The 14538-nt window shown below is 31.9% G+C and overlaps 1 protein-coding gene and 1 long non-coding RNA gene across 2 annotated transcripts; both read left to right on the top strand.

Moving 5' to 3' along the window:
* The first annotated feature begins 2694 nt into the window (after positions 1-2694).
* On the top strand, positions 2695-6817 carry LOC127250804 (purple acid phosphatase 22-like). Its single transcript, XM_051274228.1, has 5 exons — positions 2695-2989; positions 3058-3349; positions 3475-4043; positions 5607-5695; positions 6373-6817. Exons 1-5 carry the CDS (start codon positions 2864-2866, stop codon positions 6584-6586), a joined length of 1290 nt encoding a protein of 429 aa, XP_051130185.1. The 5' UTR covers positions 2695-2863; the 3' UTR covers positions 6587-6817.
* Positions 6818-11455: 4638 nt separating this feature from the next.
* Positions 11456-14323, top strand: LOC127251037 (uncharacterized). Its single transcript, XR_007838828.1, has 3 exons — positions 11456-11816; positions 12073-12168; positions 12257-14323. It is a non-coding gene; the product is annotated as an uncharacterized LOC127251037 (long non-coding RNA).
* The last annotated feature ends 215 nt before the right edge of the window (positions 14324-14538 follow it).

Raw genomic sequence — 14538 nt, 5'->3', positions numbered from 1 at the left:
CTCCTTTATGATTTCGAAATTCAATATAAATTCTCTATATACTTTAAAAATGACATGAACCCCGTTATACTTTAAAAAACGTTCAATGAAACTCATTTTTATATTTTTTTTGTGTACTTTTTGTATAACGGGGGTTTCATATAGCGTTTGTTAAAATATAAAGGAGCGTTACGCAATTTGTAAACTATATGAAAAATTTATGCTAAGTTTCGAAACTAAATTTATGCTAGCAAAAATATATATATTTTTTTAATTCATATTTTATTATAAGTAAAAAATATTATATATATATATATATTTAAGGGCCTCAAACTTTTGTTTCGCCCCGGATTCTTCAAAAGTCAAGAACGACCCTACCAGCACCCATTATAAGAATATCCTATTAAATTAAAATATAAGTGCAAAAAGTTTTTACATAAATAAAAATACAAACTAAGTATCATTTAAATAATTTTATATTTCTGCATAAAAATAAATATATATCTTTCGGATGGACAAATAATAGCCCGGGTTTGGTTGGTTTCGGTTTGAGTTGGATTTTTCATTTTTATTTATTTTTAAGTTTAAACACTTTGTTCGTTTCCTTCATCAACTGAATAACTGTAGTTAAAAAATTTTTGAATACGAAGATTTAGAAAAATATTATTTTTATATTCTTGTTGAAAAAAAATAAAGATATAATTTATTTTTTCGTAAAAATAAATTAATGTAAATAAAAAATAATATTTTAAAGAGGAAAATATTATTTTTATATTCTTGTTTCTCATTAACGAAGATTGAAAATAAAAAATGTAATAACATATGTGTAAATAAATGTAAAAATAATGAATAAAAATTTAAAGAGAAATGGTACTTATTTACTAAAATAAACATAGTTTTAGTGAACAAAGAAGCACTATTTTGGTATAATGTTTAATGAGAAATTTTTTTATTTTTATTAAAAATTTTGCGGACTAATAGTGAAATTTGAGTTTGAAATTCGCAACAAATAAAATGTTAATACAAAAATAAGATTTTAAATTTTAGTGTTTAGTGTTTAAAGTTTCAGTTCAATGTTTCTATGTGTTATTTTAGAATTTTAAATAATGTATATTTACATGAAATTTGTTATGATAGTATAGAGTGAAAAATTGTTTCATTAAAAGAATACACAATTTCAATATAAGTATGTAATAATTAAGTTTGAAAATTAGAATTTAAAATTTGTATATAGCATTTAAAAGTATTCTATTTTAGGGTTCATATTATAAATGTTGAGTTTAATGATAGGATTTGTGTCGTTACAATATACTGTAATTAATAATAAGGTAAGAAAATCATAATTCATTATAATAATAATAAGTGAATAAATAATGTACTATATATCGTCCATGTAAGTCGTCGGCGTGTTTGGCTTTGATTTGAGCTTTTTTCTTTTATTTTTATTTTTTTTTTAATCTTTATTTAAATATTATTTTTTTAATTCAATATTAAGGTTTTATTCTTTATGTTATTTATGTAATATTAAAAATACTTTCATTGGTCACGCCTCTCTAAGAGTCACATATATCTTTTGTGTCATTATACTTAATATTAAAAATATTTTTATATTTATATAATTTTATATAAAAATATCATTCTATTAATATTATAAGACATTTATGTAAATATTTTTGCAATTTTTTCTTAATTTGTATTACGTTTTGATATAATAATTAATATTAAAAGATCAACACGCAGCAAAGTAAATGAAAGTCTTAGAGACAGATGAAAATAACATATTATTATTTAAAGATTAACACGGAAAAGTTGTAAACTTTCGAAGCAAACGGAGGGAATATTTCAATTATTCATTCAATTTTATTTTTTTTTAATTTTTTTCTTCAATAATTAATATTTTTTATGTATCTTTAAATTTTTTATAAAATTACTTTATGTTAATTATATGTAAATATTTTTTGTATATATTTTATTGATATACTATAATTTTCAAAATACTTAAAAATATATATTTTAAAAAATTCTATTTATATAAATTATTTTTTATTTTTATGTTATCAACAATATTACTCGTATAAAAAAATAATATTATAATCCAGTATTATTAACCGACTAATATTTACTGCTCCCTTCATCTCATATTTATCTATCAATTTATTTTTTGAAAGAAATTTTAAAATTATTAATATTATACTGTGATAGAGTAAAAATAAATGTACAAAAAAATAAATTAACTTTGTGTTGTATAATATAAAAATGATATTTTTGTAATATACTCCCTCCGTCCCATAACAAAGTATATATTTTTTATTTTATTCTCTCCCATAACAAAGTATCCAATTTTTTTTTAGTAATTGTACTGTCTACCTAACATCACAAATACCCTTGCAACTTACAATATATTACACAAATATCATTACTTTTATATCACACGTATTAATCCTAATATAATATTAATATTTCTAAAATTACGTGTAAAAAAGCAAATAATACTTACTCTTGGGACGGAATGAGTATTATAAATTAAAAATATATTTGTAATGTTACCGAAAATGGATAATTGTTATCGAAACTTCAAACATTAAATAAGGGAGGGAAAATGGTTTAATGGGAATATGCCATGGAAACAAAGAAAGTCAAAATTCGGAATCTGAGAAATGGGCAGCCAATGAAAACCCAGAAAATGTACACGTAAGCAAACAGGCACGTTGCGTTCTATTCATCGTCGTCCCGCGTATTTAACACTACACTGCCAATTACCAAAACACCTTACGACTATGCTTCCCAAATCTGCAACCCAAATTTATTACTAGTTTCTTCATTTTCAATCTTACCACCGAAAACGACGACGTTTGATCGATTGATTAAATCATTCTGAATCAAAATGGAGACATTTCTCCTCATCTTCTACCTGATCACCACCGCCGCAGCCTCGCCGGAATATACCCGCCCCAGCCCCCGCGCCCTCGTCACCCGCCGCTACGACGGCTCCGATTCCGATCCCCAGCAGGTCTGCGAAATTAATCGATTTGATTTAATTCAATTTAGGGTATTTGGGATATGATTAATTGATTTCAGGTGCATATTTCGTTGGTGGGGAAAGATGGGATGAGGATTTCGTGGATTACGAAGGATGATAAAGTGAAATCTGTTGTAGATTACGGCACGTCGCCGGGAAAGTACACGGCAACGGCGACCGGCGACGGCACAAGCTACCGTTACTTCCTGTACAAATCGGGGAAAATTCACCACGTCAAGATCGGGCCTTTGCAGCCGAGCACGACGTATTATTACAGATGCGGCGCTCAGGGCGGCGAGTTCAGTTTCCGGACTCCGCCGTCAGGTTTTCCGGTAGAGTTCGCCGTCGCCGGTGAGTATGCCCCTGGACCCCAGATCCCAGGACCTTCCGATTTGTTCCACCGTTTCAAGTTGGTTGAATTGAGACTTGCAAGCAACGCCCTTTTTGTAAATGATTTTATTAAAATTTAATTGCAGGCGATTTGGGTCAGACAGAGTGGACAGAATCGACGCTATCCCACATCGGGGGCCAGGACTACGACGTCTTCCTGCTCCCGGGCGATTTATCGTACGCCGACACGCAGCAGCATCTTTGGGACTCGTACGGGCTGCTGGTGGAGCCGTACGCGAGGTCCCGGCCCTGGATGGTTACAGAGGGAAACCACGAGATTGAGAGGTTCCCAATCGTGTATCCTGAGGGGTTCCGGGCCTACAACGCCAGGTGGGTGATGCCGTACGAGGAGAGCGGGTCGAAGTCGAACCTCTACTACTCATTTGAGGTGGCGGGCGTGCACGTGATGATGCTGGGGTCGTACACGGACTTCGAGTCCGGGTCCGCGCAGTACGGTTGGGTGCAGGAGGACTTGGGGAGGGTGAACAGGAGCCGGACTCCCTGGATCTTGGCGCTGATCCACGCTCCCTGGTATAATTCGAATCGCGCCCATAGAGGGGAGGGAGAGAGCATGAGGAAGGCCTTGGAGGAGACGCTCTATAAGGCCAAAGTCGACCTCGTCTTCGCCGGACATGTTCATGCCTACGAAAGATTTGTGAGTTTTTTAATTTTTCTTTTTTAAATATTATAATATTTTATATTTTTTAATAAAATATCAAATTAATTAGTAATATTTTATTATTCTCAAAATTTTAAAACTCCAAACTTCCCAAACTCTCGTGTAAACGGAGTCCTACAATTTTTACTTTTTTTTTTTCTTTCTGAATTATTATCAATTTCATTTTAGTTCCCGGGTAAATACACAATTTGGAGTTTAATTATAATAATTATTTTTAAAAAATATTTGATATAATATTTATTAATAGATAAAATAAATCTAAGTTTTTTTATTTTATTTTATTTTTATTTTTATTTTTTAAAGTTAAAGTTTGATAAATAGTGCAAATGTTTCAAAAATATTTATATAAGCATATGAATATGTTCTTTTTTAGTTTTTATGTATGAATTTTGGCTATTTAAATTTTACATTTTTCGAGGAAAAAATATCTCTTCTCACAAAACTTTATAATAAACATTATTTTATTCAAAACATAATTTCTATCTTTTATTTTTTTTATCACTCTTTAGTAATCCAAAACTAACTTAAAAAAAACTTTAGATGTTTGTTTTTTTTTTTTTGGTGAATTTAAAAATTAGTAAAAAATTAAATATTTGATATAATATTTTATACGATATAATATATATTAATGTAATATTTTATTTTTATTTTTTTTGAAAAGAATAGCGTTAATAAATATTAGTATTAAAACTTCCAAAGGCATGCATTTAAATAGAAGCTTTAATTTTAGTCTTTTGGAGTTTATTTTGAATTTGATTACGAATTTTAGTTTAAATAGTAGTTTGAATATGATATGTTTTAATAAAAAATGGTATATTTTTATAGAGAACTATGAGGATTTGTAGTTAAGAAAAAATTGAAATCAAACTGACTGAGTCTTTCAAAATATATCCAATTAAACATTACCTTAAAAGTATGTTTGGTTTGTGTATATGTTTTACACTTGCATATTAATTTGATGTTCTATAAGACATAATAGTGTATATTTTTTAAAATAGTAAAGAAATGGATAAAAGTTTTGTTCGGGGGATTGGATTGGATTTACACTATTCATTCAAATTTTTTTCCCCCAAAAATATCAAATCAAACACCTATTTTTCATTTTTTATATTATACTAAAAATCAATTTTACATTCAAAATATCACATCAACACCTATTTATATCATCACATCATACAACTATTCAAATTCAAAATTTTTACTATTCAAATCCCAACTCAAAATCCAAACCCCCAAACAAACACACCCTAAAATAACTGAAGCATCATTTTTGAATAAAATTGCAATTTTGGCTCTATCTATATAAATACACATGCACACATGATTGTAATATTGCCTTGCAAATCACATGAAAATATCTTTTATTTTAAAATCAATAGTAATATGTATTGTGTGGATTATTATCGGTTGTTATTGTTCATATACTGTGTATATACTTTATGCTCTGTCAGCAGGATACTGAATAATATCGTTTAATATATATATATATATATATATTAATATTTGCTATGTATATATATATATGTGTTTTGATTGCAGGGTAGGGTTTATGACAACAAGGCAGATAAGTGTGGTCCAGTGCATATAACCATTGGTGATGGTGGGAACAGAGAAGGTCTAGCCTCATCGTAAGTTGCTTGTTTATTTATTTATCTCTATTTTATTTTTATATATTTGATATCTTTATAGTAAAATAATAATCATATATGGTATTTTTAAATATATATAAATAAAAACTTTCTCTAATAATTCTTGAAGAAAAGAAAAGAAAAGAAAAGATAAAGGTTATTTTTATTTAGAATTTAGATTTGGATTTGAGATTTGTAAATTAAAATTTTAAATAGAAATATTGTGGTTATATGATTATATAAATATGTGTTTAATATTATATTTTGAATGAAAATTTATTTATTTATATATTAAATAAAAATAAGTATTTTATTCAATAATGTTTAAAAAAAATTGAAAGAATAATGGGAGATTAAATCTAAACTTTGAAAGAAATACAGAAATCATATCATTAAAAAATAGGGGTTTGTTTACTTTGTGTTATTATATATATATATATATTTGTGGTTTGATTTTGTGTAAATTATTATTGAACGTGATATTTTAAATATAAAATTAATATATATTTTTTTAAAAAAGTATGATTTTGCATGATAAAGAAGGTGAAGGGAAAAAAAAAAAGAAAAACATCAAAGTAAATATAGACTTAAGTGTTGGATATAATTGTTATTATGTACTTAGTAGTGTTCTTCAACATGGTTGTAGAAATTTTTTTATTTTGGTGTTTTAATGTAAGGTTCGACGATCCAAGTCCATCGATTTCACTGTATCGGGAGCCAAGCTTCGGACACGGGCGACTGAGAGTGTTTAATGCGACTCATGCGCTGTGGTCGTGGCACCGGAACAACGAGACTAATGCAGCTGTGGCAGATCAAGTATGGCTCGAAAACTTGAGCTCTTCTTGTCTTGGTACCAAACCCTCGTCGAAGTCTCGGAACGACGAGCTATAGGCAGTGTTGTTGATAGAATTGAAGTTTGATCGAGATTTGTGTGGACAGATTGATCATATATATTTATTGGATTGATACATTTGATTAAAAAGATTGGAAGTTTAGGTAGGGTGAAGAGAAGCTTCAATGTTGATTTACTTATATATATTGTGCTGGAATGATAGTCTGATTATGGTTTGTTACTTGTGCTGTATTAAACTTATTTCTTCAAATTAGAGACATTATTTTCTATTCAATCTTATAATTATTTTTAAAATATCAAAAATATTTCTCAAATTTATTTAAATACTGAAAATATATTATGTGGATGTATTTTTAATTTATTTATTTTCTTACGTAGGAACATGTAGATGCAATTTTTTTGAGTGTGCTCTAGAAAAATTCCTATCAAATCCATTATTTTGTATAAAAAAAATGGATAAACTGTCCATTTTCATTTTAGTTCCGTTACTAGCGCTTGTATTGAAATTGTCCCGTAAGTAACAATTTTTGACACATTTGGTCTTCAATGCCGGAGATGCCTGTGTCGCACTCACATAATAAGCCGAAGGACATGTGAAAAAATTATTTATATTTTTTAAATTGATGTATTTTGATATTTTTGTATATATATATTTTTTTAAAAAATAGTTTTCTACGTGTCCGGTAGGTACTACTACTTACCTGACGGACACGTGTTTTACGACATGCCACGCGGGTGTCATGCAGATATCTCCGGTGTTGAATAGGGTGTGTTTGTTTGAAGGATTTTGGAGGATTTCCACTATTAATCCAATTTTTTCCCCCAAAAAATATCAAATCAAACACCTATTTTTCATTTTTTATATTATACTAAAAATCAATTTTACATTCAAAACATCACATCAAACCCTATTTATATCACATCATACAACTATTCAAATTCAAAATTTTTACTATTCAAATCCCAATCCAAAATCCAAACCCCCAAACAAACACACCCTTAAATGTACCAACAAATTTTATTTACGGAACTATTTCAATACAAGTTTTAATTACGGGATTAACATGATAAGGGAGCAGTTATAAATAATAAAGATATAAAGATCTTGACAAGATAGGAAGACGCACGATCAAATCTTTTAAATGTGGAAAACAACATCCGATAAAAAAAGAAAGATTATAAAATTTTTCTGTTAGTCAGTCAAAATACGCCACGTGACATCATTAAAAATGAAGCTGAAACCACCCATCTTTTATAAATAGGAGTCATAGCCAATTCATTTGACACCGAAGTTACATCGAGGATTCAAGCAAAGGGGTAAGTCTTTCGACTCTCTATGTATTGTTCTTCATGTTCTTTGTATCCTTCGAAATGTTCTTCGTTGAAAGTCATTGATTTGGACAAATGATCCAATATTGGTTGACGAATCGATGAAGTTAACGTTCTTTGTCGTATGCCCAAATTGGAGGGAGGATTAAAGTTTCAATAGCTGTTGAAGGATCTGTCAAAGCCAAGAAAGAACCTCCAAAGTTCATCCCAAAACTTCAAGGCTTTCGTCGTCTTCTTCGTCAAAAGTATAAACCAGGCCCTCTTCGATCCAAAAGTCAAAAAAGGACACGACGCCAAAAGTGTTATGGAGTTTCAAGTCCACTTCCTCAAGGTTCAAGTGAGGGTCCTCGTGGTGTAATTTGAAGCGATGTCTATTGGCCACACTTTTTCTTCGGCTTAAAATTTTGATTCTCCTTATGACACTTTCTCGCTGCTAGCAATGGTGATCCCTTGGGAATCCATCTACACTTTTCGACAATCCTTTTTTTTTCTCTTACTCTTTGTCATCTCGTCAGTTGGTCTTTTCTCTAACTGTTTCGTCAACACAGTTCTTTGTTTATTCTCATTACCAACTTCATAAGTTTCCTGCACCACAAAATTAAGAACATTAATTGCATATAACGATTCAGATTCAACAGGAAATTCGATGGGATTAAAAATATTGAAATGAAATTCTTTCCCATCAAACTCCAAGTTGACTGTGCCCTTTTTAACATCTATTTTTGTTCCTGCAGTGCACATAAAAGGTCTTCCTAACAAAAGAGGTGGTGGATTAAAGCAGTGTGCATCATGCATATCAAGAATATAAAAATCAACAGGAAAAATTAAGTCATTAACTTGAACTAGTACATCTTCTATCATACCATCAAGATAAACATTAGTTCGATTAGCAAGTTGAATAATAATTCCTGTTTCTTTTAGAGGCCCAAGATTTAAAGAGTCGTATATTGATCGAGGCGTGACATTTATAGCAGCTCCTAGATCTAGCATAGCCTCAGTTAGCTCAGTTTTTTCAATCTTATAAGGGATAGAAAACATACCTGGATCACCTGTTTTAGGCGGTACCTTTATTTTGAAAACAACAGAAACGTTCTCACCCGCTATAATTTACTTATCCCCTCGAAATTTTCTCTTGTTGGTGCACAGTTCTTTCAAAAATTTTGTATACTTGGGGATTTGGTTGATAGCTTCCAGGAGCGAGATATTAAGTTTCACCTTCTTGAATATTTCCATCATCTCTTTTCGTTTGTTTGCCTTTTGTAGTTTCTTCAACCTGTCAGGAAAATGAGCTGATTTAGCTTCAGTAGGAGGAACAGAGTTAGGAGGTAGCTTTTTGTGAATTTTAGCTTCTTTTTCAATCTCCATCTCAATCTGATCCTCATTCTGTTCCTTTGAGATAGGAGGTAGACCTTCCAATTCCTTTCCGCTACGAAGGGTTATAGCACTCGTATTCTTTTGATTAGGTCGGGAAGGACATTCAACCATCGTATCACTGCAGATAGTGATGGCGCTGACATTTGTTGGATTTGGCTCAGGCTGAGCGGGCCACTTTTCTCTTTCACGTAGTTGTCTTACCTCATCTGACACTTGATTGATCTGACCTTGTAATTTGTCAAATGTTGATCTCATCTCTTGTTGGAACATTTTCATCTCTTGTTGGAACTGCAAGGTAGTGGTAGCCATAGACTTCACGAAGTCTTCCAAAGACGGACTGAAGTTGCTTGTGGGTGCTTGGGGCGGCTGTTTCTCATAGAATCGAGGTTGTTGTATCTGCTACGTAGCTCCGAATGGGTGAAGAATATTACTCTGCCGTGCGTTTCTATAGTGTAGGTTCGAATGATCTCTCCAGCCTGGATTGTAGTTGTTGGAGTACGGGTTGTACACTGGAGGTCCATTCACACCATAGTTTGTAGCGTTTACATCCGCTGCATAGCCTTCTTGGAGGGTCGGGCATGCATCCATAGGGTGGCTGATAACTCTTGATTTTGTCATATTTTATAGCTTATATTTATTTAATTAATTATTTATTTATGTCGAATTTAGGTATTATTTATGTTAATTTACTCTAATAATTGTATTTATTTCATCTTGTTTGTATACTATTAATTTATTAGTTTTTACGTGTAATTTATAATTATTTTGGTGTATAAATTAAATTAATTGATGTGTTTCTTAAATTATATTTTTAGGCATTATTTATGTGCTATTTAAGTATTTAGTTTTAGCTAAATTAATTTTATTTAATAAGTATTATTTATTTAAATAAATATTTATAAGGTGTTTATTATTTATATAGGTGAAATAATACTTGAAAACTGATATGGGAGTCCAAAACTAGCCTTAAAAAGTGAAAAAATGGCTTCAGAAGCGAAAAATCAGTCACCGGTGTACAAATCAACAAAACTCAACGGTCAACACAGAAAAGTCTACGCGCGAAAGTCAAAGTCAATCGCTGCGCGGAATTCAAGCGGCGGCTGTATTTATGAGCGCGGAAGGCAAGCGGCGGCTGACGCGGAAGGCAAGCGACGGCTGCACGGAAACAAGCGACGGCTGCACGGAAACTTTGGCGTTGAAGTGAGCGAAGCGATGGCGGATGGCACGGAAGGCAAGCGGCAGCTGACACGGAAATGTGAGCGAAGAGGCAGCTGGTGCGGAATTTGAGCGAAGAGGCGGCTAGCGTGGACTCTATGAGCTGCGGCTACATTTATTGCCGCTGGGTCAGCGGCTGCATTTAATGCCCAGACTCCCTCAGCTCTGTATTTATTTCTGCACTCTCTCAGCTCCCATATTTAATTCTTGCACTACTTTTTAGCCAATTTTTGGCTATTTTTGTGTAATATTTATTCTAGAACCTTCTAGAAAATAGGTAGATATTTATGGTTATTTTTAGAGGTAGTTAGTAGCTATTTTTAGAGATAGTTATTTATGGTTATTTTTAGAGGTAGTTAGTAGCTATTTTTAGAGGTAGTTAGTAGTTATTTTTAGAAGTAGTTATTCATGGATGGTTGTAATCGCGAAGCTTCTTTTTTCCCTATAAATATCCCCTCTAATTGTACCATACATACATATATACACACCATATATACACAATTATATACATTCCATATACTCCATTTTTTCTCCAAAAATCTTCGATCAAATTTTGGCGCCGTTGCCGGGGAATATGCCTAGTATCTTTGTTTTAATTGAAAAATATTGAGTTTCTTGCTAATTTAATTTTAATATTGAATTCTATTTTATTTTGAACATTTAATCCATTGGCGGTATGCTTTGTAGGTTTCAAGAATGCTTGAGGATCAAACTTGCACGGCATTTATCTTTCGAAAAAAAAAAATCTGCAGCAGCGCCTGGACCTTTGCCACTGCCCTGTGTTATTTCGTTTCTATATATAATAATAAAAAATAAATAAATAATATTAGTATAATAATAATAACGGTAATAATAAATAATATTAATAATAATTTTTTTTTTTTTTTTTTTTTTTTTTGTTCATTCAGGACAGATGATCCGCTCGTCCCTCTTGTGTGATATAAATTTAAGCGGATGTCTGTCCTTGTGAACTCCGTGCGCAAGCGGTGACTCGAAGCGCTCTCTACACCGTTGCTGCTAAAGATGTGAAGGCCGATGTCTTCTCCTTGCCGTTGGAAGCCACCGCTGAAGTCATGGGAGCGCCGGTTGCGCGAGTTCTCCCGATTCTTTCATCAGCCAAGCGGCGAAAACATGCGGGAGATGTGAGCGGGTCTGCAAGCGAAGCCAATTTCAGGCAAGTGCAGCGAAGCGGCGCAGACCAGCCCCTCCTGCAAGCGAAGCGATGAATTTATTCTTCTTTATTTTGGGCAAAAGTTCATTTTGTTCGACGGCGCCTACTAAAAAAATTCCCAAATCATAGTCTTGGGCTAGAGAAATTTCAGATTTCGAATCAATAGTCGGTAATTCCAGGTAAGAAGATTTTCATTTGTATATTCTTTCTTCCCCAAATTATTTCTCTCCATTTTCCATCGTTCACCCAGTACTTTCTTCCCTAAAATTTTCGCCGTTTCAGTAAGCCCTAGCTACTTACGCCTTCAATCTCTTCCTTGCTTCCGTCATCTTCATCACCTAATTTTGAGAAAAAAATCTGAATTTCACACCCAATTTTCTTTCAATTTCGTCAAGCCCTAATTCTCTTACCGCAATTCCCCCAATTTCTTTACAGTAACCTCTTTTCTCCCACCGACGACGATGAAGCCAACCACACCACTTGCTCCAATTCTAGCTGCCTACGAATCCACCGGTAAACATCGGAAGAAAGGTTGTATTATTCAATTTCACCTTCTCTTGCCTATTTTCATCGAATTTCTTAATTTCGAACATAATACTAATAATCTGAAAATTTGCAGGGGCTGCTATGGGATGGATTGTACCTCTTGTAATTATGTTAATTATACTCCTTATGATATTTAATTTAGGATTTAGTTTTGATTAGAATTAAATTATGTTGGAATATGGATTTGGTTTAGATTGGATTTAGTTGTCGAATTTATATACATAGTTGGTATATGATTGGTGAATTGCAGACTGTCTAGGAGATTTTTTTTTATTTTCTTATGATGATTTTAGGATTAATCGATAATTTAGACAAGGCACGAACAGCCTCCAAGGGCTGATTGCAGATTGTGTTGAATTGATTCGATTTGAGTAATTTAAGGCATTCGATGGAAAATCTGCATATAACAAGCTGTTGCTGTGCGCGTATTCTGGAATTTTCAGAATGTTGAGAAATAGATTTGACACTTAGTTTGCAATAAGTGTAAGGATGTCGATGTTTGGAAAGTTCCTAAACCACGAAGATACTTCCATGATGTTGAAAAATCCCTACCGAGCTTACTCAAGGTTGTTCGAGGACGAACAACAATTCAAGTGTGAGGAGAGAAGTCATCAGCACCACCAAAAATTTTGAAAGAATCTAGTTGCACAAGACATGAATCAGGGAAGTTCTTGATTCCCTTATCGATTATTTATGCCGGCTTATTTATTGATTGCTAATTTGTTGTTTTGTAGAATAATTGCTTCTTAGATAAATTAATAGTTGTAATATAGTTGATTAGATTAATTTTGAGAGCAGTTGTACATTTTTTAGCTTACTGTTACTTAGTTGTTTTGGTTCATCCTTGATCCTAACTGTACCATTTTAGGCTAGTTTAGTTGGCTTTAGTTGCGGTAGCGTAGAATTAGTTAGCTTAACTAGTTATATATTTTCTCTTTTGTATTTTTAGTTGGGTGTTCTGCTATAGTTTTTAGCCTTATACAATATGTTGCTCACTTTAAGTTTTGTTAGATTTAGTGCTGCATGTTTAGTTTAGTTGATGCATACTTGTTGATTGCATTAGGCTAGCTTACTAGATAGTCTTAGAAATCTTCTGCTGCTGAGTATTATTGATGGGATAATTGTTAAGTTATACTTTTCTTCTTCTTTAGTTTAAGGATTAGTGGTGTGATTAGAAGTTAGCACATAATTAATTAATTGGAAGTAGTTCAGATAGGGCATTCTTTAGTCTCGTATTAGAAAGTGTGTGTTTGCTAAATGTACCCTTCATTAGCTTTTGGCTGGTATGATGCTATTCAATTCATTTTACTAGCTTATTGATTAATTATGTAAACATTGGATTGATTGTCTCAAAACCTCGTCTAGGCTCGGCTGGTTGCTTGATTGATCGTGTTTTTGATCGAAGGAAAGAGGTCTTGCTGTTTAGATGAATATTCAATAAAAACCCTCCGAACATGCTGCTGCTGGTTCCATAATCTGAAAGTTTCAGATTTATTCCATACTGATTTGACATTTATTTTGAAATAAGTGTGAGGCGTCTGTTTTGAAGATTTCCGAGCAGCGAAGAAATCGAAAAGGGAGTTTCATAACATCATGTTTTAATTGATTACATCTATATGAACCGTGCTATTTTTGAATTGTTATTTGGTTTGATTGCAGTCCCTCTCACGAGCTAATCAAGTTGTTCAAGAGCGAATAACAATTCAAATGTGAGGAGTTGCGGGAATTTGGATCGGCAACACCAAAAATTTTGAAAAAGTTAAGGGTGCAAGACCTGCAAAATCAAGGAAGTTTGTTTGCCTTATTGATAGAATATTTTAGCTTGCTAATTTTTTGACTGCTAACTTGTTAGATAGTAGAATATGTGTTACGTAGATAAATTAATAATCGTAATATAATTGCAGCAGTTTAATTTTCAGATTGGTTTAGAAGTAATGATAGCATAATTTAGCTTGTTGTGTAGACAGATCGGTTAGTTCTAAGTTCTGTTCATAGTCTACGTAACTTAGTCTTAGTAATAGGGTTGTTCAATGGATATTTATTTGAGTACTTGTTTGACTTAATTTTAAGAGACTAGGTTGTAGTCTATCTTTCTTCAGAGCATTAGTTTAGGATGTTGATTATTTGTATGCTTTTGTTTAGCCGTAGTTTAATTCTAGTTTTAATTTTATAATAATGTGTATTCTCAGCCGTAATAAATAATATGAGCTAATTAATTTATTTTGGCTTAAATTATTCATATCTATTTTGAATTTATTTTGTTTAATTTATTGTTGTCTAATTTATGTTGAATTAAATTATTTTATATATTTATTTTTATTTAAAATAAAATTAGCCGTGAAATATGTTATTTTC

This window comes from Andrographis paniculata, unplaced genomic scaffold (assembly GCF_009805555.1).
Source record: "Andrographis paniculata isolate CXL003 unplaced genomic scaffold, ASM980555v1 Contig38END, whole genome shotgun sequence".
NCBI classification, from domain to species: Eukaryota; Viridiplantae; Streptophyta; class Magnoliopsida; order Lamiales; family Acanthaceae; genus Andrographis; species Andrographis paniculata.
This window is presented reverse-complemented; position numbering and strand designations above follow the sequence as displayed.

Bases quoted from the DNA above. Each gene is read 5' to 3' on its own strand.
- LOC127250804 (XM_051274228.1), top strand. From the start codon at position 2,864: ATGGAGACATTTCTCCTCATCTTCTACCTGATCACCACCGCCGCAGCC. The intron at 3,350-3,474 runs GTGAGTATGCCC...ATTTAATTGCAG, and splicing joins GGTAGAGTTCGCCGTCGCCG to GCGATTTGGGTCAGACAGAG. The intron at 5,696-6,372 runs GTAAGTTGCTTG...TTTTAATGTAAG, and splicing joins AGAGAAGGTCTAGCCTCATC to GTTCGACGATCCAAGTCCAT.